The 26955-nt window shown below is 42.3% G+C and overlaps 1 protein-coding gene across 3 annotated transcripts in view; it reads left to right on the top strand.

The window, feature by feature from the left end:
* The first annotated feature begins 573 nt into the window (after positions 1–573).
* Positions 574–26955, top strand: part of PALM2AKAP2 (PALM2 and AKAP2 fusion) — a 265867-nt gene continuing 239485 nt past the window's right edge. For all 3 annotated transcript variants that reach the window (XM_056513037.1, XM_056513036.1, XM_056513035.1), the window contains exon 1: positions 574–1126. In XM_056513037.1, coding sequence (XP_056369012.1) covers positions 1082–1126 — 45 coding nt within the window. In that variant the 5' untranslated portion in view covers positions 574–1081. The remainder of the gene's footprint in view (positions 1127–26955) is intronic.

The raw sequence follows: 26955 nt of genomic DNA, 5'->3' as shown, positions 1-26955 counted from the left end.
ATGTTCACTGTGCAGTGGCACAGTGGGACAGGACTGCGAGGGAGTGGGGCAGCTTCATTGCTGTCTTGGAGAAAAGGAAGCAGACAGACGATCATACAAGTAAAAATAAAAGTGTGAGGAATTTGCATGCAAAACCAAAGCCAAGCTTGAAATCATGGGTATCAACCTTGTGATACTGGCTCAGGTGTGCCCTCACTTCCTCACCTGCCTCCTTCTTCTCCCTTTATAACACTGGATTCTTCAGTGAGACTGTACACACAGCTTTGTCGCTTTCGATGCCTGATGCCAGTACATGCAGTGCATGCAGGATGTGCGGACACCTTTCTTCTCCCTCCCCATCCAGATGCCCTTCGTCTCTTGTGCTCAGGGCTGCCCTGCAGCAGCAGCCTTTTGCAGGGTGCCGTGTTACCACGGCGCTCGCAAGTGTCTGTGCAGCTGCCCCAGGGTCCGAGCTCTCCCTCCTGCCAGCAGCCCTGTCCTTTCCCTTATCCCACGCCGGTTCAGCCGGGGCTGGAGCCGCCTGCCGCAGCTCCCTCCCTGCGCCATGTGCCGCCGTCCTTCCCTGCGCGCTGCGCCGCTGCTCGCTAAGGACACGCTGTGGCACAGCTGTCTGCCTCCTCTGCTGCAGTCAGGCAGGTTTGTATTGCTGTGCACGCTGCTGATGTCGAGCTCCTGTCGTGACCCAGCACCCCATAGGAGGAGCAAATGAGCTGAGACGTCAACGCAAAAAATTATAGCCATGCGAGCGATCCCTCTGCTCAGCTGCTTGGAGAGTGCCTACATGGTTTGTGTGACAGCACCAGCACACAGAAGCAGCCCTGAAATGCAGTTAGCAATACAGCTGGGAGACAGGCAGCCAGGCAGGCACTGGTACAGTGACTAAAATGATCGTACCGTGAGCCAGCCTGCGGTGCCTCCAAAAGTGGCTGACGGCTACACAGGAGCTCGGCTTTCTTTGCAATTACTCCAGTTTCCCCCCGGTGACTGCAGTGTGCGCTCCGTTTTGGTTTTGTTTGCCTTTTCGTTTCTCCCTCCCACCCACCGGTTTCCCTCTCTCTCCTCCCGTGTCCTTCTCTCCAGGATGGCGGAAGCAGAGTTGCACAAGGAAAGGCTCCAAGCCATAGCAGTAAGTCAGTTTCCTTTTACTTGCTCTTTTGTCCTTAGCCGTGGGTTATTGGAGGGAAGGGGGGATTCCAGCACAGTGGCTGGGAAGCGCCCAGAGAGCCTGGCTTGTGCAAAGTTGTGTGTGGAATACCCTGTTCGGGAAATGAGTGGTTAAAGTCTGCTTTGCGGGATTTGGCGGAGAAAGAGGGCTCTGAGGAAGAGCGTTGAGCTGACACGTGCAGAAAGAAAAATGTGAATGCACAGTGGCATGCTTAAAAGATTGATGATAGAGAAGAAAAGAGGGAATAAATGGGGAGGAGATTGCAGGAGAAAATCAGTACTCTGCTGAATATGTATTTTTTCACAGTTGGAGGTTTTGCTTAGCTGATGAAGAAGTCAAGCAAAATGATCTGATGCAGGATGGCTTTTAGTGAGAAAATGATTTTGCTAATTTTAAGACAATCGAACACAGACACTACATTTTAAAAACTGTGTAATTGTTTGATTGACTAGTTAAACTGTCATCTCAGCTCCATAGCTGAGCACATGATTTCAGAAAAATTTCCTGCTGTATTATGCTGGGGTAAAATCTAGGCAGATTGAGCCCCATTGTAGTTATAACTTTTGTTTTCACATCTAGTAGAATATTTCGACTGAACCATGAGTTTAGTTGGTGCAGACCTCGGAGGAACGTGGGTAGTGACACCTGGTGAGGAAGGGGCCTGGGTGTTTAGGATCCACAGACATCCCAGCATACAGAAACTGCCAGCTCATCTTCTAGCATGTCACAGGCACCGTGTCAAAAGGCCTGTGTTTCCGTGGGCACTGCCAGTCAGACAGCCCCATACAGCCTGCCCTTGTTCAAGTGACACCCAGCTCTTCTTCCCCATGGCTGAGATGTTGATGCAGCTGTGCCAGTCCCAGATGGATGGCACGGTCCGTGCCGGGGACCACACACCTGGAGGTCTGAAGAGAAACAGAAGATGGCAGAGCCCACATGGATTTAAGTTCTCTTCCCCAGTTCACCCAGTGATCAACAGATGCTACATTTTTCTGTAGCTGGCACAGGTTACAGATTTCTTTTGTAGTGTAACAGGAATGGCCGCTGCTGCTGCTTCTGTTGCTGCTGTTGTTCCAAGGTATTTTTCTGAAGTCCACTACTCTGCTGATAGGTTCATGGATATTTAAAACAATCAGATTTAATTGAAATAGATTAGGGATTTTCTCTTTAAAATATTAACTGTAAAAGAGTAAATGGTATCATTTGATATAGGGAGGAGGCAAGCTATAACCATTTAATTTTCAGGCAGTGGAAAGCAAATGCACATTTTTAAGCTGGTTCTCAGTTTTCTATCAACATAGGCATTGCCATATCTCAAGTGGAAACACCAGGAATGTTCCCCCAGAGGCAAACCTCACCCCTGCTGGTGATTTGGGACTCCTTTATGGCAGAACTGTACTGCAGAGCTGCTCTGTGCTGTGCTGCAGTGCATAGCTCTGAAACGCTTCTGTCTCCACACTAAAAAAAAAAAGAAAAAAAAAAAAAAAAAGAAAAAAGGTTTACATTTTTGTTGTTTCTTTTAGCTGCTATGTAACAGAAAACCAAACAACACTCATTTCCATATGATGTCCTGAAACCTTTCACCAAAGTAGATCAAGTGCTCTGGTTCTTAGTGCCCTGCATCACACCAATGAGGCCATTATGGATTCAATATTATCACCTTGTGTAGTGCAGCTTTTACTGTAGGTAAAATAGGCTGACATAATAGAAGTCCTTGAGAGTCTGGACCTTAACCTTTTATACATATTTCCTTTTTGGTTTCTGTTTCTGGTAATTCATAAAATACAGTAAGCAATGCATGAAGTTAATTAGATGGAAAGAATTTTACTTCAGCATAAAAAGTATTCAGCCTTATTTTAAGCATTAGTGTGGGTCCATGAACAAACTTGTTTGCTTAGCACTCTGCAGAGCAACAGGTTTTTCATATAAGCTTGTAAATTGACTTTTCTCCTGTGCTTGGGCTGCTGCAAATGTTTGTCAGAATGCAGAGAAGTTAATTTCTAGAGTAAGCTTTGCTTCATCAGAATGAGTGACATGACACAGGTTAGGCATTTCCTCCTGCCACTGGGTGGCTAAAATAAAGTAAATTCTCAAATGCTGTATGGCCTTTCTCAGAGGAAGAAAGAAATGGCACTTCAGTTCAGCTTGGTGTTTCATCTGTTTAAACATGCTGCAGTATCTCTCAGATGAGCAGAAGCTTACTCCAGCATTCTGCAATCACACTGAATGCTAGCCTTACAGAAAGAAACCCACTCACCACTGGGTTCTCTACTCACTGTTCTCTGTCCATTTGCTTCTATAATCATCTTGGTAAAAGAGTTCGCTGGGAAATTTGCAGAGTAAATTTTAAGTGTGCATCACTGAATGTGTAAAGATAAGAAATCCAAAAACAGAAATATGAGCTTTAACACCAGAAAGCAGACTGGTTTCAAAGCATTTAATTCTATACTTTGTTGTCTTGACTTATCACAGTTCTAATTTATGCCTCTCTGGAACAGAAGCAAGTGTCATAGGAAGAGAGAAAATGGAGTCTACTGTTAGGACATTATTCTAAACCTCAGTGTACGTGAGTTAGCCACTTGTTTTGTCTGCAGCAAATACATAGCCTGTCTGTGCATTCATGTTCTATCTGTAAACTGTGAATAATAGACTTTGCCCTTGTCTTAGAGAGGTGTTAGGAGTGCATGCAAGATTGAGTTGTACTTGGATGCCATGGTTTATCAGGGCAAGAAATATCTGAACAGATCTTTAAAACAGAATTTGGGATTCCAAATCCAGAGAAGCTTCAAATGTGTGTTTTAATGTCATTGACATTAAAAAAATCACAGCTTAAGCTGTGATTTTCAGATCTTTCTGAAGTCCCTAAAATTCACACACTGACTATAGCAAGACTCAGAGCACTGTGCAAACCTGGTTTGAGAAGAAGGAAGATGTGAGACAGCTACTAAAAACTGGAACCCAGTTCCCTCTGCTTGGGAGGAAAACTTAAACTCTGTGTCCTGCAGAGACTAGGAGTGATTGGTTTTCTGATCCTTACTTGAGCAGAGGTCATTTCAAGTCTTGCATGTTGTGTGTGCTACAGATGTGGTAAATACAGATACTGGTAAATTTTTCTGCCATGACACACTGCTCTCAACCTCTGCCTGAGCATGAATCACCACAGCATCCATTGGCTGCCCTACCAGCAGTGGAGCTGAGTGGTGCCTACTCTTAATGCTGGAGGAAGATGCGTTCAGCAGGCACACAAGAGGTTAAAAGAGGAGATCTGAAGCCATCTTCTCTCTCAGCTTGTTCCTGGACAGAGCACCTGCTTGTTTCCTGAAGGGGATTGGTGGGTAAAATTTTGGGTGAAAAAGTAAGCATTTTTATGGCTTTAAAAAATATGCTGGCTTCAAGTTGCTTAGAAGTTGGGAATTTAAATAGTCTCAGACTCAGTGGCTTGGGGACAGGTGAGCTGACTTGATTTATCTTATTTTGGATAAATAATATATGTGGCCCCAAAATTTGTTATAGGGATCCTCCTCTATGACTGTAGAGAACGCCAGAAGATAGCAATCTAAATACAGACAAGCATTTACAAAACCTAAGTATTTTTTGTCCCTTATCCAGCAGTCACAAAGCTAGGAAGTGGGGCGCTGAGTATCGATTGATGCATCTGGGATACAAATGCACATATGAGGAAGTGAACATGTGTTATCCATACATCAGGTGAATTAAATGCAATCATTGAGGGGCAGCACTGAGAAGAAATTTTCGATGAAAGCAACGACCCACGCAGGAGTTGGAGAAAATTTCCAGGTTCAAGAGCTGTCCAGCCTACATATTCAAATGGGGAGCTACTATACTGATTCCTTAGCAGATAAAAACAACAGCAATGGTCCTTTACTTACAACTGCCCAACTCAGAGAACTCTTAACACAATTAAACAATGGCTGACATTCAATTAGCCACACCAAACATACCTCCTGTCAAGCAAGACCATTCTTGCTTTTTCTGTGAGATGATGAATTTATTGAGCTGAATCTAAGATTATGTAGATGTCATCACGGGGTTGACACTATGACAGGATGATTGTGTTTTAAAATAGCCCCCTCCTGTATCAGTGTGGTCTGCCTTACATGGATTAAGGAGTGGCTTTCTGACAGGTCTTAAAAATTTTCCATTTGTGAGGGAAACTTCTGTTCCTTGAAAGCGAAGGCAGGGGAGAACTTACAGGAAGCAGCTTTTCAAGATTTAAAGGCATTCCCTAGATGTAATTTGATTTAAATGCAAATTGCTGTTGTGCAGGTAACATAACGAGTGGTGGAGGAGTTGGACATACCACATAAAGAGAGCAAGTGGGATTATTTGTAAACTGGATCTTCCATTTAAAGAAGTACTTCACACCTGTGTACAGCTGGCATTAAGAGAGGCCAGTATGGATTTGTGCATCCAGATTAAGGTAGTATGGGGCTAGCACCACAAAAGAGGGCTCAGCACTCTGAGCAGCACTGTTTTTGACAAGGAACAAGAGCTAATGTGGGAGGAAATTCAACAGGAGCAAGGAGAGGGATCATTGTCCTGCAAAGGAGATTAGTTTCATACCAGTTAAACGTACACCAGGTGAGATTGTAGAGTCCTCCCAAACGAGAGCTATGTGTGTTCATGTTTACATACAGCACTGTACTGATTTTTCAATAGGTGTTTGAGAATACTAATGCAATTATAAATGTAGTAAAATCTTTTGGAAAGATAATACCAGTATAGTTTCAATATCACAGTTCCTGGTAAGCTAAGATTTTTGTCTTTCTGGGTTGGACACTCAACAACTGCAGTGAGCATCATGTGGTGTCCACAGCTTTCAGAAAATTTACTGAGAAAAGAGAGTATCCCTTCTGCCTCTTCCCACCCTCCCCCCACAATAGCTGTTATTCCACAAAATGAAAACCCTTGACTAGTACATCATATCCAGGATAATTTTACTATCATTTTACTATAACACTGCTCCACAATTTTTGTGAGTCCTTTCAGAGATCATTGTCATGAAAATTAGAATGTGAGAAATTAGCATTGAGAATCACCTAGAAAGATGTGGCAAATTGACTTAATCAAAGTTTGCTATTGCTGTGATAGCTTAATACACTAGTTTCTAATGCTTTCATTTATGAAGTAATGCTTTTGTTCTTTAAGTCAAGCATGGGATCAAATCCATCTTAATCTAGTTGTCTTCAGACCTAAAGATTGCAGAAAAAATGAAAATGCAGCAAGATATGGAAAAAACATGCCAGCAGTGACTTTTCTGGTTGGAAAATAGGTGAGTGAGAAGAATCTGCAGAAGGAATGAGTATCTTGGAGAGAGAGGATAAGTAACTACTACTGACATGTTTTGGCACAAGGATTAGTGGGTATCTAAGGAAGGTAACAGTTACAGACAAAACAAACACAAAGAAGTGTTCTTCCTGTAGTGAGTTGTTAAGCTGTTCAGCCCCATTATCCAGGACATGGTGGATGCTGAAGAGTGCACTTGGGCTTGAGAACAAACCAGGCACACTCACAGAAGTAGAATCCGTAAGGACTTTCTCATTAGAAGCAATTTTTGAGTTGCAGATTACTGAAGACTGGCAGAGAAGTTTTTCATCTGGTTGCCACGCTCCTAGTTCTGCTTCAATCACTGTGAGGCACAGGCTAGACGTCCTGATGAAGTGCAGCCATCCTGTGTTCTCAAGTCAAATTCCTGGAGTAGCCAAATCTGGAAGTTTTGGCACTAAACCAAGCCACCATTACAATAGTTATTTTAATTCAAACTCATTTGAATATTGCATAGTTTAATCCAATTTTCCCATACCCATTTCTCCCTCATTATCTTATTTGCTCTTATCATACTTATCATAGTTTTCTTATCATATTTATGGCTCTGATTAATTACAGCCATCCTCTGTCATCTCATTCTTCAGTGGTCCCAACATCCAATTACCTGAAACAAAAAATCATTCTGTAGCTCTCCTTCTTTTATATTCTGTGCCAAAAGACTTGAGAGCTACTGAGAACTTATCATAATTCCAGAGCACTCTGGTGAGGAAAGCCTGGCAGAGTTGAGTCTTCATCCTGCTGCAAATATTTCCAGGGATGGATTCAGCAGGAGTAAACTAGGAGTTAGCACAAACTAAATCTAAATTAGATTTGCAGTGTGAGCATGAGACGAATCTGCAAGACTCCTGTGAACCTCAGTGCAAATCAGCCAGAGGAGGGAAATTATTTTTGCATTGCTGTAAAGGATGAAGAGAGGTTTCCCTGCACACAGATCTGCAGCTCTACCCTGGACTGCAGCAATACCATGAGTCAGCTTCATGGCAGACCTTACACAGAGAAATACACACAAGCAAGGTTTGTATCTTGGCTGTATTCTGGAGCATATAAAGCACTGAGAAGTCATACACAGTGTACAAAATGCTACAGCCTTTGCCCATACTAAGCCAAAAGTCAAGAAAAATGCCTAAAATATCTGAAAACTAAAATTACCTCCTCAAGTTTTATCTGTATTTTTGCTCTAGGAATATTTAGATAATGACATGAGAAGCAGAAATAGGAAGAAAAAATACTTCTGCCAAAGTATTTGTGAAAACTAGGTAAAAAATTAGAGAAACAGAAATCAATTTGCTCTCGAGAAATTTCTAGACAGTTTCCAGACTAACTCAAACTCAACTGTTTAAATTTAGAATTGTTTCCACAGCACATTCCTAGCCCTTAACACATCACCAACATTCCTTGAGCACAGGCAAGAAGGCTGAGATACTGCATTTTACTTTGTGCCTTTCAAATTATATTTTGAAATAGAAGTTGAAAATGGGTGAAAAGGTTTTGTGATTGTTGTTGTTGTTTGGAAGTCTCTGGTTAAACAAGAAAGTTGTGAAAGATCTACATTTTTGGAAGCTATTGAACAGCTCTAGCCTAGAGCGTAACTTTAAGGACAGATTTCCCATGCCACTGTATTAGTGGGGTAGCTGTTCATCTCAGGTCAGACTGTGGAATTTACATGCCATGCTTGAAGTAATGGATAGCTGGGTAGCTAGGCTGAAGGTGGGATAGGCCTAAGAGGGGTTTCACAGTGATACTCAGCTTTTCCTTGAGCAGACCTTTTCAGGAATCACTCCTTATATCTAACTCCTCACCCACTTTATAAATACTGTTTTATTCTTGCACAGAATGAAGTGCATCTGTCTTGCAAAGCACAGCAAGACGGTTCATCTGCCAAGAGTATTTGGTAAAGTATTGGACTATGCACCTCTAGTAAATTATTAATTTACTCTCAAATGGCACAGGAGCATGTGTTGAGCTTCTGTGTACTGAGGCCCTGGTTGGACTGAGGATGCCTATCAAAAGCAGAACTAGGAATGAAAGGGATGCTACACCTGCTTCTGGCCCTAGTTTCCTAGAGCAGAAAAGCATTTTCTGTAAGCCATGTGATTGCAAGGGTTAACATCACCCAACAGGTTGGGTGGCAGTGAAATGGGAATGTCCTTTTGGCAATGGCACACCAGACCTGTGTAGTTCTTCACACATAGATTTTTTTTGTTACATAGCTGACTTCCTGTGAGGTTAGATGCTGGAGGCATGTAAAGCTTTCTTCTTCTTCACCAGTAAAAACAAATACTCTCTGTGCACAAAAAAAGGCCAGCAACCAATGCAGTCTGGAGAGCTCTTTTTGGAAGGAGACAGACCTGCCCTCATCTATGGGTTGCTGTCCCTTCCAGACAGCACACAGCTCAGGTTGTTGATTTAGGCAGTGCCCAGACTGTTTTAATTTGAGCTGCTGGCATAATTTGTCAGGATCCACAGACAACAGAGGGTGGGGCTCAGCCCCTCTGCAGTTCCTAATAATAGCAGTCACTGGCAATCAGCTGGAGACTGGGACAGCAGAGAGGTATTCAGATATTTCCAAAAAATTACAGATCTGGAAAGAATGCCCTCATTTTATCAGCAGAGGACTAAATAAAAGGTGCTTTCCAGTTTTCTGGGGCTATGTCATTGTCAGCTTCTCTGCTTCAGCCATGTTCCTTTTCCACACAGATCTCAAGCAGCGCTGCAGTAGAGGGAAGTAACCTGTGCAAGTGATGGAGACCCTTTTAAGAGGAGAATACTGCAGACAGAAATAAGAAGCCTGGTTAGGGTGTAATTTATTGCTGGAGGAGAGAGCAGCGAGCAGCCCATGGCGTGGCTGCAGTCACCCAGCTGCAGTCTCGTTACAGCACAGCAGCAGGAGCAGGAGCAGCACAGGGCTGAGACGGCTCAGGGTGGGCCTGGCCATTAATTAACCAGATGAGTGCCACTGCAGAATGACTGGCCTTTCCCAGAGGGAGAGAGTATATGGGCACGAACACAACCCCTCCTTGTTAACCTCTCCTGGAGCAGCTCTGCTCTCCACCACGTGCCAGGTTCTTGGTAAAGCTCCTGCTGACAACGATGGGTTTTTTAAGGATCCCTAATCATCCAACTGTTTCCCATTTGGAGCATAAAGCAAGCATTTGGCATCCAAGGTGTCACTAAATTTACCATAACTGCAGCACAGGGGACTGGATTGTCTCATGTGCTGGCATTAGTACAAAATTGCTATTTTTAAAGTGTTGGCCAGTTCTGGCAGCTCTGTGCAGATAGTATGAGAGAGTTAATCCCTTATCTCTTTTGAATCCTTAACTACATTGACATAGAAAATAAAGCTCATTTACGAGTTATGTATTTGTTCTTAATAAATTTAAGCATATGCAAGAACTTGCTGCACGTCAGAGAAATAGGCTCCAGCAGAAGTCTGATTCAGCATTGAAAGCTGCATCTTGAAGACTGCTCCTTGTTGTAGGGATACCTGCTATATTAGGAATGTGCATAAATTCATCCCAGCATCACCAAGATCTTAGCAAATTATTCTGGTTAAGGAAGTAACTTCAGACAGGAAAAAAAAATCTAGTGTTTTCTGTTTTTGTTTTAATTTTAATTACATTAAGAATGGCCTAAATGTAACACTTTAAAGAACTGTGTCCCTGAATCAGTAAAACACTGGTAAGCACCAGTTCTTTGTGCTAAATTTACAGTTGTTATTGCTGAAGTTTCAAAATGTACAAGATTTAGACTAAAATACAACAAAATACAATATAAAATACAATATACAATATAGACTGTATAGGATGTCTGAAACTCCTTTGTGAAACAGAGACCTGTTCACACTTTTCATGCTTTAGGTTTAGATTATCAGATTGCCAACTTCCTGGTTTCTTCAGGGCAAAATAATAGAATTGAAGTGGTTTATGGGAATTCTTTTCCTTATCATGTGCAACACTGCTTATGATGCTGATCCAAGATTTTGGTAAGACTAATGTGTCACAGACCTCATCCTCTGTGAATTTGTCAGTAATTCTAGAGTGTTCCAGAGGAGTTGTTCCTGAATAAATAAAGGTTACAACACAGGAAACGCTTTAATATTTTTTCTGGGAATAGAATAGAATAGAATAGAATAGAATAGAATAGAATAGAATAGAATAGAATAGAATAGAATAGAATAGAATAGAATAGAATAGAATAGAATAGAATAGAATAGAATAGAATAGAATAGAATAGAATAGAATAGAATAGAATAGAATAGAATAGAATTCTGAAAGGAAGGAGTGTTCAAAGATTATTCCACTTCTGAGATGGAGAAGATGGAAAATCCTGCTGAACTAGAGAAAGCTGGTAGGAGTTGAATTTTACAACTCTGCTGCAAATCTCAGAGCATTTCAGGGGTAAACTCCCCTCTGGATCTGGCCCCTGTATCTCTGGACTACACTGCCTGCAAACTCACTGCCCAGAAAAGCAGCCCTGAAGCACAGATCTAAGGATAAAAACAGTGGTATTTTGGTGGTCCAAGTATCTACAGCTGAAGTTTCTGCTACATTTCAGTCTAGGACAAGCCACCATCCCAGCTCAAACATATAAGAAAACAAAAATAGTCTTAGGTCTCTATTAGTCTGAAAATACATAGTCATTGGTGAAATAAATCCAATTTACATTGACAGTAACAATGTGACTGTGAGCAAGATGACTAGTGCAAAGGGGGAAAGGTAGTTATATACTGTAGTTATAATCTGTATGGATTCAAGAGTGGTTTGATCAAGCTCATCCATGCGCCACTGAAGTGCAAAAGTGAGTTTATAATGATACTGACATTTATTACCCTTTTTCATGTGGTATCTTCAGAAAAAGGATTCTTAGCACCTTGTAGTTACTAACTGCTGTATAGCAGTTCTGAATCAAAAGTGATAGTGGATAATGTGAACATTACTCATCTATCATGGAAAAGGCATTGTGAGTGTGTATATATATGTGTATGTGTGTGTGTGTATATATATGTGTGGTTTTAAACACCCCCCAAAAAAAACCCCAAAAACAAAAACCAAACCACCAACCAAGCAAGCAAGCAAACAAACAAAAAAGCTTGGTATATACTCTGGAATGCTGTTTATTCTGTAAGTGGAATGGTCTTTTGGCTACACCTGTCCTGGGTCTTAGTCTCCAAGAAATCCATGGGCACAATGGAAAAGAGTCCAGGAGAGTCAAGAATGATCAGAGTAGAAGAAAATTACTGCTGAGGCAAGACAGAACTGTCTGGCCCGGTGAAGAAAACACTAATGTTTAGCTGATCTTGTGTAAGAGTAGAAAAACCTTCTGTATTCCTTCTAGGATGGATCACCAGTCTTTTTGTTCTCAGATGTTTCTCAGTCAACCAGTGCTAACTAGTCTGCATATAAAGGGTTCTTCTGCAGCCAGTCAGTTCTTTTCAATGCCAAGCACAATCCTTCCCTAAGATCTAGCAGCTGACGTATGGATGCTTGCAAACCCAGAAGAGCAATTTAACCCAACTGGAGTGGCAGAAATCTGAAGCTGGGTTGGTTTACTTTGCATTTTGAATAGGCTAAGTGTGTGAGTAATCAGGCACTGGAATTCAGATATGTTGAGTAAACTGATCATACTTTAGAACATACAACTACCTTTCCTCCTGCAGGAGAACCACCAGTTCCTATTCTCTTCTGGAGCAGGACCCTATTCTGGTTCCACTCAAGTTTATAGGAATTTTGCTGCTAGTTTCAGTGGTGAGCAGGAAGAGACCCGTAGTATCCCCATAAATATTCACACTGATTATAACTCTATCACAAAAAATGCCAGATCTGTGCCAAATCAGACATGTAAATCAGACTTTCCAGGAGAACGCATTAAGATGAGAATGAATACAGAAAGTGAGATTCACTGTTTGTCTAACCTTGAGAGTTGCATGCTTTGCCATATCTCAAATGCTTGTATCAGCAGTAGAGAGGCACAGTTAGAAATTACCTAAATACACCTATCCAAAGTTCAGCTTTTTATGTAAAAAAAAAAAAAAAAAGAAGTACTGGATTTTAAACTCCATGTGTTCTTGTTCACCCAAAAGGAGAAAGCCAGTTTTGACAGCTTGGTTCCCGTAATACCTACCTACTGCTCTTGACTTCTTCCCTTTTATGTTACCGAGAGTTACAGATATACCTTTGCTGGAATAAGCTTCCCATGCTTTAACTGTGCTTTGCAAGGAGCTGCTTTTTCAATACAGTCTTTTTCAACAGTTTTTTTTCTCTTGGTAGAAATGTTACAAATGGGAGCAGGGGAGAGGAGGATTTGGAATAATAAAAAAAAATATAGCAATGATGGTACCATCTCTTTTTTCTGTTCAGGCGGGGGGTAGAGAAGAAATTTTAAAAGAAGATATATTTTCAGTTTTAGTGAAACCATGTTTGTGGTTTCTTTGTTAATCCTAGAATGTATGAAACCATGAAGGCTCAGCAAGCTGAAATTTCCTCACATCTCTAGCCTAAAATCAAAGGGGGTGAGAACCCTACCCTTCAGCTTTTGCAAACAGAATTAAAGCATCAATACTGTGATTGAATTTAATTGTTCTTCTTTTTATCCAACCCAAATTGGCTTTGAGTTGCCATTCCAAAACAATGCAAAACTCTGCACTGAAACTTTGGAGCCAGTCCTTAGGACCTGTTTGGGGGCTTGAAAACAAATAGTGCACAATCTGTAAGGCAAATAAATTGTCAAAGGCCTCCAGAAATCTCAGCTTCAGGCAGATTTCTTTCCGGGTGCATCCTAACCTATATGGGCAGAAAGCCTTTCAGCATGCGTTGAGGTAAAGACACAGGTTCTCAGATTATAACATCCTTGCAGATTTGTCTGTCTCTGTTCATATAGCTCACATCATATTTAAGAAACTGATCAGAGAGAGCCTTCACTGCTGATATGCTCTTAATATTGCACTCTGCTTGTCTTGGTTTAAAAGACAGGCATCCTCATTCCTTGGAATGGAAATGTAAACCCCTTCCCTCTGAATTATTATAACTTTGAAATTAAGGAGCTATCAGGCAAAGATATGAGGTAGGAATAACAGTTCTTTACTAGTGTGTATAATAAAGCACACAAACAGACAACAACCCATGAACACAAACCAGGGCAGGAGCCCAGGGACCCTCCGGGGCCCCGAGCATTTCCCTGGGTGCAGTTCCCAGCACAGCCAGCAGGGGCGCTGGTGGCTCCGGGCGGGCAGGGCGGGTGCGATGATCCCCGTGTGGCTGCAGGGGGCGCTGTGGGGCGGGCTGGGAGCAGCGCTGGGGGCGGCCGGGCCGGACAGGAAGGGATGGGAGAGCTTTGGGTCTGAAACCCCTGGGGCAGCTGATCCCAGTGCCCAGACAGGAAGGGATGGGAGAGCTTTGGGTCTGAAACCCCTGGGGCAGCTGATCCCAGTGCCCAGACAGGAAGGGATGGGAGAGGCTTTGGGTCTGAAACCCCTGGGGCAGCTGATCCCAGTGCCCAGACAGGAAGGGATGGGAGAGCTTTGGGTCTGAAACCCCTGGGGCAGCTGATCCCAGTGCCCAGACAGGAAGGGATGGGAGAGCTTTGGGTCTGAAACCCCTGGGGCAGCTGATCCCAGTGCCCAGACAGGAAGGGATGGGAGAGGCTTTGGGTCTGAAACCCCTGGGGCAGCTGATCCCAGAGCCCAGACAGGAAGGGATGAAGGAGAGGCTGTGGTTCTAAAAACCTCTGGGGCAGTGTCAATCCCAATGCCCAAATGGGAAGGGATGGTGGAGAGGCTGTGGTTCTAAAAAACCTCTGGGACAATGTTGATCCCAGTGCCCAGATGGGAAGGGATGGAAAACGTTTGCTTTGTAAACCGATGGGACAGTGTCGGTCCCAGTGGGAAGGGATGGAGGAGAGGCTGTGCCTCACAAACCCTGGAGCAGCCGATCCCGGAGCCCCTGCAGGACTCTGGGAGCAGCAAGCTGTGCCAGCAGGATGTCTCGGCACTATGGGTGTGGGGCTGCACTGAAAGCTTGGAGCAGCGCCAGAGAAGAGGTGGGGATGGAGCAGTGGTGGCCCTGCTCCCAGCAGGGCAGGGAGAGGCGGGCTCAGGATTCTGGGGTTTTTCCCCTGAGGTATCCGAGCAGATAGTGAAAAGTCCCTTTTTTCAGGAGGTAGGTTGGGTGCAAAGGCTGGTCTTACGAGCAGAGCTCCGCTCACGGTAGCAGAGAAGCAGCAGAAGACAGAGCCCCACAGTGGTGATGAATTCTCCCCACAGCAACCACAGCCCGTCTCGTCTCCCAGTGCTGAGAGCACAAGAGATAGGGGCTGCACCCAAACCTGTTTGCCCAAATCTCACAATATCTCTGCTCTCCATGAAACCCCAGTGTTTTGGTTGATTTGGGTTCGCCAATTTTGATATATTCAATTTCTTTTAGAGATTGGATTTAGCAGCAAAGACAAGGCAGGCCAAAACCTTAAAAGGGTATATAGAAGGAATTTATTAATAACTCAGAAAAAAAAAAAAAAAAAGAAAATTCAGAATAAGATTTCCAAATCATTCCCTCCTCCCCCCCATCTCACCTTCCACATTTCTCAACAACAATATACAGAGAACACTTCACTAGTTTTCCACTTAAATAATCATTTCAGTTTGCTCTAGAGAGATAAGTTCATTTTTTTGGTTTAGGCATAAGGGGTGTCTTCACATTCACAATTTGTGTCCACCTGGGGAAAAAACTACAAATTGTGGGACTTCTTTCCATCTTCACAGTCCCTCCAGAGCTGTGTTATGGGTTATGCCATACACATGGGGGTATTACTTTTAAGGGCAAGCTGTTCAAAGACAAAATTTTCTTCATCTCTTTTTCCCATTAAATGTCTTTGTCCATATTTCCAGTCCCAAAACAGACAGCCCCATTCCCTCGGGGCGAAAGATCTATTTTCCTCAAGCACTTTAACCCCTTTCAAGTAGGTTCCCACAGTTTAAAGGCATTTTAGTGTAGTCCAGTCCCTTCATAGCCCACAAAAAAGGTTTTTTAGCCATTTATCATGGCATCTCTTCCCACTGGAAACTTAGCTTTCACTTCATTGACTTCAGTAGACTCCTTGTTTTATTCCTGTCATTCAGGGGAGCTCAGGAGATCTGTATTCTTATCCGGGCATTAGGAGGGTTAAAATTGCACCCAAGAGGTGAAAGGAGCCCTCGGTGGCTCCCTCATTCCTGCCCTGGCCGGGCCAGGGCTGGTTGTTACCTGCCTTCCCAATGGAAGTGAAAAGAGACAGATTCACTTTACCAGTGTAATTTATGAAAGCGAAATAACTTTTAAATTGGTTACCCGGGTTGTCAACCACCCTCTGATTGGTGCCTGCAGCTCACAGAGGACGTTCTCATAGAGGAAACAGCCCCTCTGTGTCTCTGTGTCTCTGTGCTCTTCCTCTCAGGTGACCTCCCCCAGTGCAAAACCAGCACACCCGGATAAAGAGAGCAGCCAGCTGCACCCCTCCCCTGAGCTGTGACAACTTCTTTTGTCCCTCTGAAGTATCCCATCATTATTGTCTCCTAGCAACACGCATGGGGGAAAATTCCCTAAGAGACAAAAAAAAAAAAAAAAAAAAAAAAAAGGAGAATTCCTAAAACCCAACACCATTTCAAGCTGTTTGTCCTTTTTTAGCAGAATTTTTAGTCTTAATAAAGCCCCACTTAAACCATGAACAATAAGCAATTGGATTGCTTGTGGATATATTGCTGAAGCATTGCATGTTTCCAGGTGCAATCCAGAATTGCAGATTTTCGGTACATAAGAGAGTGTAAAGGTAGCAAAGTTGGTAACAGCCTCTTACTGTGTTGCAGCAGAAATTACCTCCTGAGTTTTACAGTGTTACAACTACCACATTGTGTGTGACTTAAAAATTCCACTCCATCTTTCCAGACCAGCTCTTCTCACTTTAACAAACTAAGCAAAAAGCTCTTCTGGATACCTGAGAAATAGCAACAGTGGTTTTGGCTGGTCCAAGAGTTTAGCTTTTTTTTTACTGTGAAGAGCATCACTTCCCAAAAAGTCACTGTGTAAGTGGCATTCAGCTTTCAAATTGTATTGTCTTTCAAAAATTAATATAGAGTATCTCATCCACAAAATGTTGGAAATATTTTCATTGGCTAAAATACATTAAAAGAGTAATTATGATGGTTTAGAGCATATCTAAGTCATACACTGAAGTACCTACCTATGTACAAACATGCACATCTGGCTTTTAGGTCTGCTAGGTATCCAAAACACGTCTTCATTGTAATAAATCAGATTACTGGAATGGATGTACAACATATATCAAATGTAATGGAAACAAGCTGGTAACCTGCTCCAAGATAAGTAGTTGAGGGAAGCAGAGAGCAGTTAAGATGTGCCAAAGAGCCCTACTCAGTAAACTCAGCATGAAGTCTAAACCTTTGTTTCAGAAAGGAGACAGTACAGCAGTTTATTATTCTCCATAGTGTCCTTATTCAGGCATCTCTTTCCAACAAACCACCATCACATTGAGTTGTTACCTCTTTTTTTCCTGTTGCTCTGACAAGGACTAGACTTTTTCCCTGAGTATGAGTAAGAGCAATATTGTCAAAAGTATCCAGTAACTCTTGACTCAGCCTGAGACTTTTCAAAGGCTGCATTTTTCAGAAGGTAGGTTGTTATGTAATGCTTCATATATCCAGAATACCGTTGTATTGATCTGAAAGACATTTAGTGCATCTGAGTTTTGCATCTGCTAGAAATCCAAAACAAATCTTCATTCTGACAAATTCACAAGTGGCAAATTGAACAACAGCGCACAGTTAGTGATAGGAAAAACTTCCACTTACCCTTTTTACATTGATTGCATCCTTGGTCTTCATATTTTTAAATCAATATTTATTTGTTTCAGTTTCTCCTTTAAAACACACATAAAAGGAAAGAGAGAAACTAACTTTACTCACTAGTAAGGAATAAAAGGCACGCCATTGGAGGCAGCAGCACTGGTCATGAAAAAAAACCCCATCAACTCCCTCTTTCTAATAGTTTTGTTTTGTCACAGTTACAAGTTTGTTCATGCCACCTAAATTTGTGGCCCCATCCTTCCCTACAAAATGTGTGTTGTGATACTTACTGTGGCACAGATGCAGTATGAAAACCATGTACATCAAGTCTAAATGATGCTTTGAAGATGGAAATGCAGGCACAAGTGCTTCCAAGACTTTTATTCTGTCTCCAGCAGCTGATGAAGCTTGATGCTACAAAGTAGGCAAACAAAATCCCTTTAAACACCTCCTCAATCGTTTCAGAGTAGTTTTCTTTCTGTTTTAGCAACAGAGAAGATGAATCTCTATTGTTCATTACTGGCATTAGAGCAGTGCCAGCTGAGGTCTACACCCCATTGTGCCAGCAAAACAGCAAACGCGTGCCCAGTGTCAGCCTCCAACAGAGCAGGCAAAATGAGAAATGAGCACAAAAATGTTAAATAATTTACCCAAGGCATTCAGGAAGCTGAACCCTCTTTTCACGCATCCAGTGGCAAGCTCCACACTGAGTCCCACTGCCCATGTCCATGTTAACTGCTGTGGGCAAAGGTTCCCACCCTACACTGAAATGCACAGTCCACTGACCTGCTTCTGTTTAGGGTGCTGGAAGATCCTATGTGGGCACAGGGGTCTCTCTTATCTATCTTCTGTGCAGGGTGCTCTGATCCTTTAGTGCCCAAGGTCTGCACCACCTACACTGGCCATGCCAGCAAGGCCTTCAGCAGACCCTCCTCTGTGGAGTTCTCATGTGTTTTGATTAGCTGGCATCAGTGGACTGACTCTTCCTACATGTGCTGCGCTGCTGCTCCTCAGCCATGTCATGTATGTTCTGTGACTACATTGTGTGTAATCAATTAACCCACTGGGTTTCTTCCTCACTGCCATCATGCATTCGAGTAGCCATACTAATAACACACTTTCAGAGGTCCTTCAGAGGTGTCTGAGGAGCAAAATTTGCATTAAACATCTGCCTGGTGATTCCAGTAAAGAGACACCTGGTACAAGAAGGAAACCTCGATCCAGCCTGCTGACGTGGCTTTTCTCCCTCTTGTTGATGTTCATTATTACTATAATTGTTTGCCTAGTCTAATTTGGTGGGCATTAGGGGCAGATTTTTTTTATATCTTTGCAATAAGGGATGGAGTTACTGAGCTGGTAAATCCTCACATAGAATATGTATTACAGCATTGGCTGTGGCCCTCACGTGTTGGAGCAGTCCCAAGCACAAGTACAGGCTGGGTAGAGGATGGACTGAGGGCAGTCTCTGGGAGAATGACTCAGAGGCTGGACATGACCTGTCAATATGCACTCAGAGCCCAGAAAACCAAACTTGTCCTGGGCTGCATCCAAAGCAGTGAGGCCATCAGGGTGAGGGAGGGGATTCTGCCTCTCTGCTCCTCTCTGGTGAGACCTGTTTGGAGTGCTGTGTCCAGCCCTGGGGTCCCCAGTATAAGAAAGACAAAAAATTGTTGGATTGAGTCCAGGAGAGGCCATGAAGAGGATTGGGAGACTGATGCACCTCTCCCATGAAGACAGATTGAGAGAATTGGAGGTGTTCAGCCTGGAGAAGAGAAGGATCCAGGGAGAGTTTATATACCTTCCAGTACATAAAGGGGGAAGTCAGATGGGGAGGGAGTTTTTACCAAGGCATGTAGTGATAGCACAAGAAGTATAGCTTTAAACTGAGAGAGGGTAGGTTTAGATTAAATGTAAGGAATAAACTCTTTACTGTGAGGGTGATGACACACCCACACAGGTTGCCTCAAGAAGGGGTGGATGCGCCATTCCTGAAGTGTTCAAGGCCAAGCTGGATGGCACTTGAGCAACAGTGAAAGATGGCCTTGCACTTGGTAGAGGGGTTGGAGCTAGATCATCTGTAAGGTCCCTTCCAACCCAAACCATTTCTGTATTTCTCTGAATAACATGTTTCTTTATTTCTAGGGAAGCAAAGCAAGAACATCCCCTCACAGTGTAGCATGACCTAGGAAATTTTCCATCTCTGCAGCAAAAGCACTATAGATCTAGCTTGATTTCTCTCCCTTTCTGTTTTAGTTCACAGATGTATTCAGAGCTACTGTCCCACAGCAAGTAATAACCCTTAGAAAGGAAAAAAATCGTTTAGGCTGAGAGTAAAGAATGACTTTAGGAAGGAGAAGCAGAGGCAGAAATATTTTCAGCTGTATAAAAAGAACTGTTCTGTCCAAGTCATTACAAGTTACATAACTGTGGCATATATTTTCAAAAATCTCAGCAGTGGAATGGATCTTTTTTGCCTCTGACTTTCAAGCTGTGATCTTGGACAGGTCGTGGGAAATTTTGAGGGTTTTAAGGCTGTTAAGATTCAGAGAGGAAAACCAAAAAGGTGAAAGTGTTGGTGCTAGTTTCCTAGCAATCATTATGGCAGGGACAGAGTGTTTCCAAGCACTAGCAGGACTGTAAGCCTGCTAGCTGCTCAACAAGGATGCACCCTCACAAAGAGCAGTGGTAAAAGGATCATATCTTATTAGTACACATATCTTCTCTGAATGACAATTGTTCAGCACAGGGCAGCAGAAAAGATCATTTTGGCAGACTTTGACTTGGCAAAAATTGCATCAGAAAAGAAGATTCTTTTTTTATATCTCTTTCTGTTCCAGAAAATTTCTTATAAATGGAAGAGAGAAGTATTACTGCCACTCCCATTGAATACTCCATATGGGCCAAGACATGCTGTTAACAGTTTGTTTAGAAAAGTATTTCTAAACCTTCTCCCTTTCCAATGAATCCATGCAGGTTTAGTCTTTGTCCTCTACTTGAGATATTGTTACCAAGCACCCCAGATTTAACTGTTTGCAGATGTGACTGAACTTCTGTTTTTTTCATTATCAGACTGACTTCAGATTTTTTTTCTGCTTTTCTTCCTTAATTCTGACATTGTCATGTCTTTGAATTAAGCACTGTAGAAGTCCTGTGGTGTGCTCCAGCATGGCAACTGGCTGTACTGGAGACAAGTAAAGTCATCTTTTCCAAGTATTGCATGATAGTTCAAGCCTTGTCATATTTGGATGACAATGAAGACTCTGATGCAGCACAAAAAAAAAAAACCAAACCCAGTGCAGTGTCCAAAACATACTTTACCATGGAAAAATCCATTGTTTAGCACCATATTTCCTTTAAGAATTTTTTCCTTCCCCTTAATAAGAGAACTGAAGAGCTTATATAGCTCCTGTTTCATCCTCTGTATGGCTGCACATTTCTAATATCCTTACTGTTTGTCATGTTTCTTTTATTCACCCATGATCAACCTGAATTGATTTTTATGCATAATGTAAACTCTTGACCAGATTTGCAGGAGAATTCAGCATTCAGCATACAGTACAAAAGAGTTTCAAATAAAGAAACCCTTAAAAATACAGACTCTCTTGTGCCCCCATTCCCTCACATTTCTGTATGGGATGGGTTATATTTTCATAATCTATCTCTAAATGTAGTGAACATGTCTACATAAACTCCTGGTGGGTGGATCCCATCTGTTTCCACACTATAAGAAAATGTTTTAGAAACCTAAAGGAAAGGAAAGTTATACATGTACCTATACTTACACTCTATCCCAACTTCTCATTTTCTTGTCCTCTTTGATGTCTGTCTAGGCAAATGCCAAGACTGAAATTCAGGTCTTTTCCTAAACCTTTCTTTAACTCAAAACTTAAATTTCTTGTTTCTCTTATCAGCATTTGAATCTCTGTCTCTCAATTTTCCTTTGGAAGAGGGTAAATGAGATACATTGGTTATGTACTTACTTGCCATTAAACTCTTTACCCCCTATAATTCAGTCTCTTCAGACTACTGTTCCTGAAGAATCAATGACAAGATATAAGAACCATCCATAGCAATTACCAGTTAAATCTTTCTCATATCACATTTTAGAGGAAATTATTCCAGAAGGAAATTCTTGGCAAGCTTCCTGTTATAAGTTAAATAAGTAAAAGTTATAGTGGAAAAAGGAGGAGAGGGAAAGCTTTGTAGGAACTACTGTTTATTCCACCTTCAGATTGTAAAATGATGCAGAGGACTTGTGAAAATGCTATGGACATTTGAAAAAGAAAATCACATCTATCTGAGCAAGAGTTAAGATTTCATTTGCATTCAGTCACTTCCTTGGCAGCACTATTGCTTTAAGCTTATCATCCTTGTTTCCTGATGACAATGTGTTACTGACTTGAGCTTAAGCTGATGGCAAAGATATTTAGAAAATAAAGTGTCACCTCATGGAGATGATCTGCCTGTGATGCACACCAAGGTGCCCAGCTGGAGCTGTGGAGTCATGACATTATCACTACACAGGGGAGCAAAAAGGATCACAGTGCAGTAAAAGAGGGATAGATGTTCATTCTTACCAGTTGGCGTGGAAGAATATGGTTAAATGTTGATTCCATAACTAATTGGAGATACGGCTGGTAGAATGCAGACAATAAAAAAAACCCACTGCAATATTTTATATACTTTTAAATTTGTTTTCCACAGTTCATTCATACTTCCATGTCTTCTCTGCATCCAAAAGGACTCCTAAATTCCTTTTTAAATACGAAAGCTAAGAATTCCCATATAGTCATATAACTATACAACTAAGGTTTGGAAAAAAAAAATGAAACTTGTAACAAAATCACAAGAGTTGGCAAAGCAGGGTTTTGATGTTCCTCCTGTGCATAGGCCACAGTGACATATAAGACTTTTACTAGCAGATCTGCAGCGGATGTGATCTGCTTTTAGCAAGGAGAAGTTTTGTTAAGTATCAGAAACTTACCCTTTGAGACCTAAACTGAGAGCAGATGCAAAGTTAAGATGAGAGCCTACAGCTACAATTAACTAAAGACTGCTTTCATGGTGACCACACCTTTAAAAACAACTTTCGCAGGGTGAAGTACAACTGAATTGCAGCAATGATGAAGGCTATGTATGAGTAAGGATTGCTATATGTTATCACATGGAAATCTGGTAGTTGATATAAATGAATCTGGACTTTTGTCTCCTCATCTGGGGCTTCTTGGAATTACTGTAGTGCAGATGGAAGTACCTATTCCTAAGCCTAAGCTTAATTGTTGCTTTAGAATAATTCAGAATTTGAAGATGCAAAATTAAAAAAAAAATTTTTTTCTCTTGCACACCAACTAAATGGTGTTAATAAGTTTGATTATAAAAATAAGCTGTACCCTGTTAAGCTAATATATCTGCCCATTGCTCCCTGATCCTATTCATCATCTCATAACAGGTTAAATGCACTTTTCTCTGCCAAAGTATTTATTTAGCATAACAAAGTATGATCTTGCTTACACTATGACTTGGAAAATATGACTTGCTGTGACACTTTTCACAGGGCACTGCAGGAACATGCGAATGATACAGAAGAACTGGAGAATTAATGTCTGCCTACAAAAAGAAAAAAACAGATAGCTTTGTGTATCCACAGAGCTAACCCAGAGTAGTGACAACTTTTCACGTGTGATACAGGAAGAATTTACTCTTTCCTGGTGTAACATATGCGGTTGTTCCCCATGAGAAGCCATGTTAGCTGTCACCATAATGTTGTTTGAATATTGAGATAGGTTTTCCAAGTTTGCATCTGTGACAGTACCACATGTCATCTGCTTATTCAGGAAGGAAGATGAAGGTAGTAGGAATAAACATTGTGTTTTCATATATCTCTAAAAAAAAAAAAAAAATCACATCTATCTTTTTAAAAACCAGAACAAATTTTGATCTTGTTGGAGTCAGTGAGTCAGGGATCTCTCTGAATTCTTCAGAGAGAAATCAGAGTGAAGGGATTGAATTAAAGCCTTTGAATGGATTGGACTATATTAAGCCACTAACTCAGACATAAAGCAGACATTCAAGTTAGTAAGTTAGTAAGTTTTAGGGTGAGTTCTAACGTTTTTAGTAAGTGAAAGATTTCAAATGCTACAGTAACAGAGCGAGTTCTAGTGAAGGTTGAAACATGCTGATATCTTCAGCAAGAGGCTTCAGGCCCACAGCCGTAGACAGGACTTAGACATAATAGAGCTATAGTAAGAATATTGCTTACACTTTTTAGATAGAACAAGACAGATTGTATGTGTAGCTCTATACGTAACCTGGAGTGCTAAGAAATATAATAGGTTAAGGAGTGGTGGTCCGAGTTGGTGTCTTAGCTTGTTGGAAAAATCCTATATAAGAGTTTGTATTGGGGAGACTTGTTGCTTTTAGCCATTGGCTTTTGCCATGGCTTTTAGCCATTCTGGCTTCTAGCCATTTGCTTACTGCTGTTGCTTTGCTATTGCTTTGCCATTGCTTTTTGCTAGTGCCTGTTGAGACTGATGTGCTTTGTAATAAGATGTGCTTTGTAATAAATAACCTTTTTAACTATTAGCTGCTTTGCTTATTTAAGATAACCAGACAAAGTAGAAGCCAAGAGCTCAGAGTAGGAGCCTAAGACCTCTGAAGTTGGTGCCATAGAGCACTGGAGATCCAAGAGCCTCACATGAACTAAATGCTCTTTGAGCTTGCAAGCCTTCTTTCATTGCATTCAGGGGAGGTCTAGAAAAGTACAATGTGCTCTCTGTAAGAAATTTTAGGTAACTGGGAAATTCTTTTTCATGGTTTTGAGAGTCCTCTGGCCATTGCTGTAATTCAGAACTGTGAAATATAGACTGAGAGAACTTCCAACCAGGCAGTGTTTCAAAGCTGTCCTGCAGAGTATGGTACCATACACAATCTGCAGGATTTGACAGTAACAGGGCACAGAGACAGGCAGAAATTGTAGTATTTTTATTTATCCAAGATAAAAAAGAGGGAGATGGTACAGCAGAAGTGATCAGGTATGAATTTTACTCAGTGCTCCTCTCCTTGCCTGAGCTGGGCAGCACTAGGTCAGTGGCATCAGGACGGTAGGTACGCTGTGTTGGAAGGTGAGCTTCACAACATATGGAGACTGCTAGGCGGTAAGACCAACTCACCCTTGTGTGTATACATTCATGTCCAGCCTCACAAAGGTCTCATGGCCCCCTGTTCCTACTGAAAATGGTGGGCACCAGCACTTAAGTTCCTCTGTGGAATGTGAAGCCCTGTTTCTTAAAGGCTAGACAATTCTTATGAACTGTCTGTCACACAAAATCAAAGTGTCTGACTGCCCACCTACCCTGAGAATACTCAAAGGACAGCCTAAAAGTCCTCTAAGAGCACATCCCTTGACTGGCTTCTAGTACAGAGCCAAGGTGGGCTGCTCCTTCAGTAAAAAACCTCATTGTGCCAAGTGCAAGAGGTTGACCACTTGTGCTGATTTGGGCACAGCCTAGGTTTTAGTAGTAGGGGAAGGCCACCGAAGTGGCTTGTGTGAGAAGCTGCTGGAAGCTTCCACAGTGTCCGGCAGAGCCAGTCTCTGATGGCTCTGAGATTGGACATGCCACTGGCCCAGTTAGAGATGTTGGTAATGCCTTGGTGATGACATATTTAGGAAGGAAATCAAAGCAGCAAGCAGTCAGTTTTTCTAGACATGTCAAGGTGCTGCCACTGGGGCATCCCGGCACAGCGCACGGCGATCCACCACTGCCAACACTGTTTTGGCATGGCCCACTGCAAACTTTGCCTGCTTGGCCACCTCCAGCCAGCTGCACTGTGAGCAGAAGGGCAGGGGCAGTGTCATCAGCTTCTCTTTGTCTGTGCCCCATGTGAAGAGAGGCATTAAATATCACCAGTGCCACAGCAGCCACAGCCACTCACACAGTGGTGGGGGAGCCACGTGGGCAGTGGCAGAAGCGTGGTGAGCAATTCCCCAGCACAGAGCCTGGATGAGATTGGCCTCTCAGCCCTGCGAGACGTTACGAGAACTTTTGACGGTGGTGCCCACGAACAGCAATTTTTCTTTTAGTCAGAGAAAGAGGAGAAAATGAGAGCATGTGAAGTAAGACAATGTGTCAGTGCAGAGGTCAGTGAAAAGAAAGAGGGGAAGGAGTTGCTCAAAAAGTCAGAGTTGAGATTCCTCTGCAGGCTGTGCTGAGGATGATAGTGGAACAAACTGTCTCCCTGTAGTCCATGAAGTCCATGGGGAGTGCAGAAAAATCCACTCGCAGCCCATGGCAAAGGTGCCCACACCAGAGCAAGTGGACGCCAAAAAAGGCTGCAATCCAGTGGCAGACCTGAAGAGAGAGAGACCACCCCTGCTTCCAGAGACAGAGAAAAACGGCCCTTGCTTCCAAATTAGAGCAGCTTTTTCTTAAAAAAACTACCCCCATTGAACACAACACAGCAGTTCTGGGAAAACCGTCTTGCCCATGGGAGGTACTCACAGCATAGTAAAGAAAAGCTTTCTCTCCCTGAATAAGCTTAAAAGATCTCGGATAATGGACTGACCAAGCACCCCCTCCCCCATGCCCTGTCTCCTGCGCTGTCAGTGGGAAGGAGGGAGGGGCTGGGGTAAAAAGGTGTTTAAAAACGTATTTGACTCCTCATTATCCTTCTCTAACTCTATGAATAATAAATTTACTTTATACCTCTACTTTTGAGCCTGTTTGCCTTTAAAATGTTTTGTCCTTGTCCTTATCTCAATTCATGATCCCTCTGAGGCTTTTTTTCCCCTCCTCTGGTCACCTATAGTGGAAGAGAGTGAGTGAGCAGCTCTCATGAGTGCCTGGCATTGGCCAGTGTCAAACCATGACTCCACTGCAAACTGACCCTTGGCTGAGGATTCCTGCCATCAGCAACCTCCTCTAGCCACCTGTTAGCAAATAATATGGTTTTTGTAATCCACACCATAGCATTTCTGCAAGTACCAAAGAGTTTTGCCAAGGTGTCTGTGCTGGGCACAGAGGTCTTGGAAAGGCTGAGGGGCTATCACAGGTGCAGGCAATCATGGCACAGAAGGATGTAACATGTAGTTCAGGAAATTTGACTGTTCAGGGTTGTTTCTCTTTGTGTTGAACCAGTTAAGTCACTGCCATTCACAGCTGGCTGACTGGGTTTTAGAAGCCACAATAATAAAATAATAGCAATGCACAGACAGCCAAGTGATCTGTCAGAAAGCAGAGAAAAGATATTTCTGCGGAGAAGACTGCATAGAAGACAAAAAATTTCCAATTTGTTGAGGGAAAAAAATCTGTGGTTTCTGAGAATCTGTGGAAAAATGAATAAATTATTCTTTGTAGCTCCTCTTATTATTCTGTGCAGCTGCAGGAAAAGGCTGTGTAATTTTTATGCATTCTTGAACTAAAATCTGTGGTCTGGTGACTAGATATGAGAAGAGGGCAAGTATTCCTCTCACTCCTCAGGATTTCAAAAACTCTGCAGTGTTCTTTCAAAAATGAAGAAAAAACACTTCACCCAAAAAATAAAAGTTAATTTTTTTTCATTTGATGAAATATTTTACTATTTAAATAATTTCTTTATTCTTTATTTCTGGTTG

This window comes from Oenanthe melanoleuca, chromosome Z, assembly GCF_029582105.1.
Source record: "Oenanthe melanoleuca isolate GR-GAL-2019-014 chromosome Z, OMel1.0, whole genome shotgun sequence".
Taxonomy (NCBI): Eukaryota; Metazoa; Chordata; class Aves; order Passeriformes; family Muscicapidae; genus Oenanthe; species Oenanthe melanoleuca.
The sequence above is the reverse complement of the archived record's forward strand: the minus strand, read 5'-3'. Positions and strand labels throughout refer to the sequence as shown.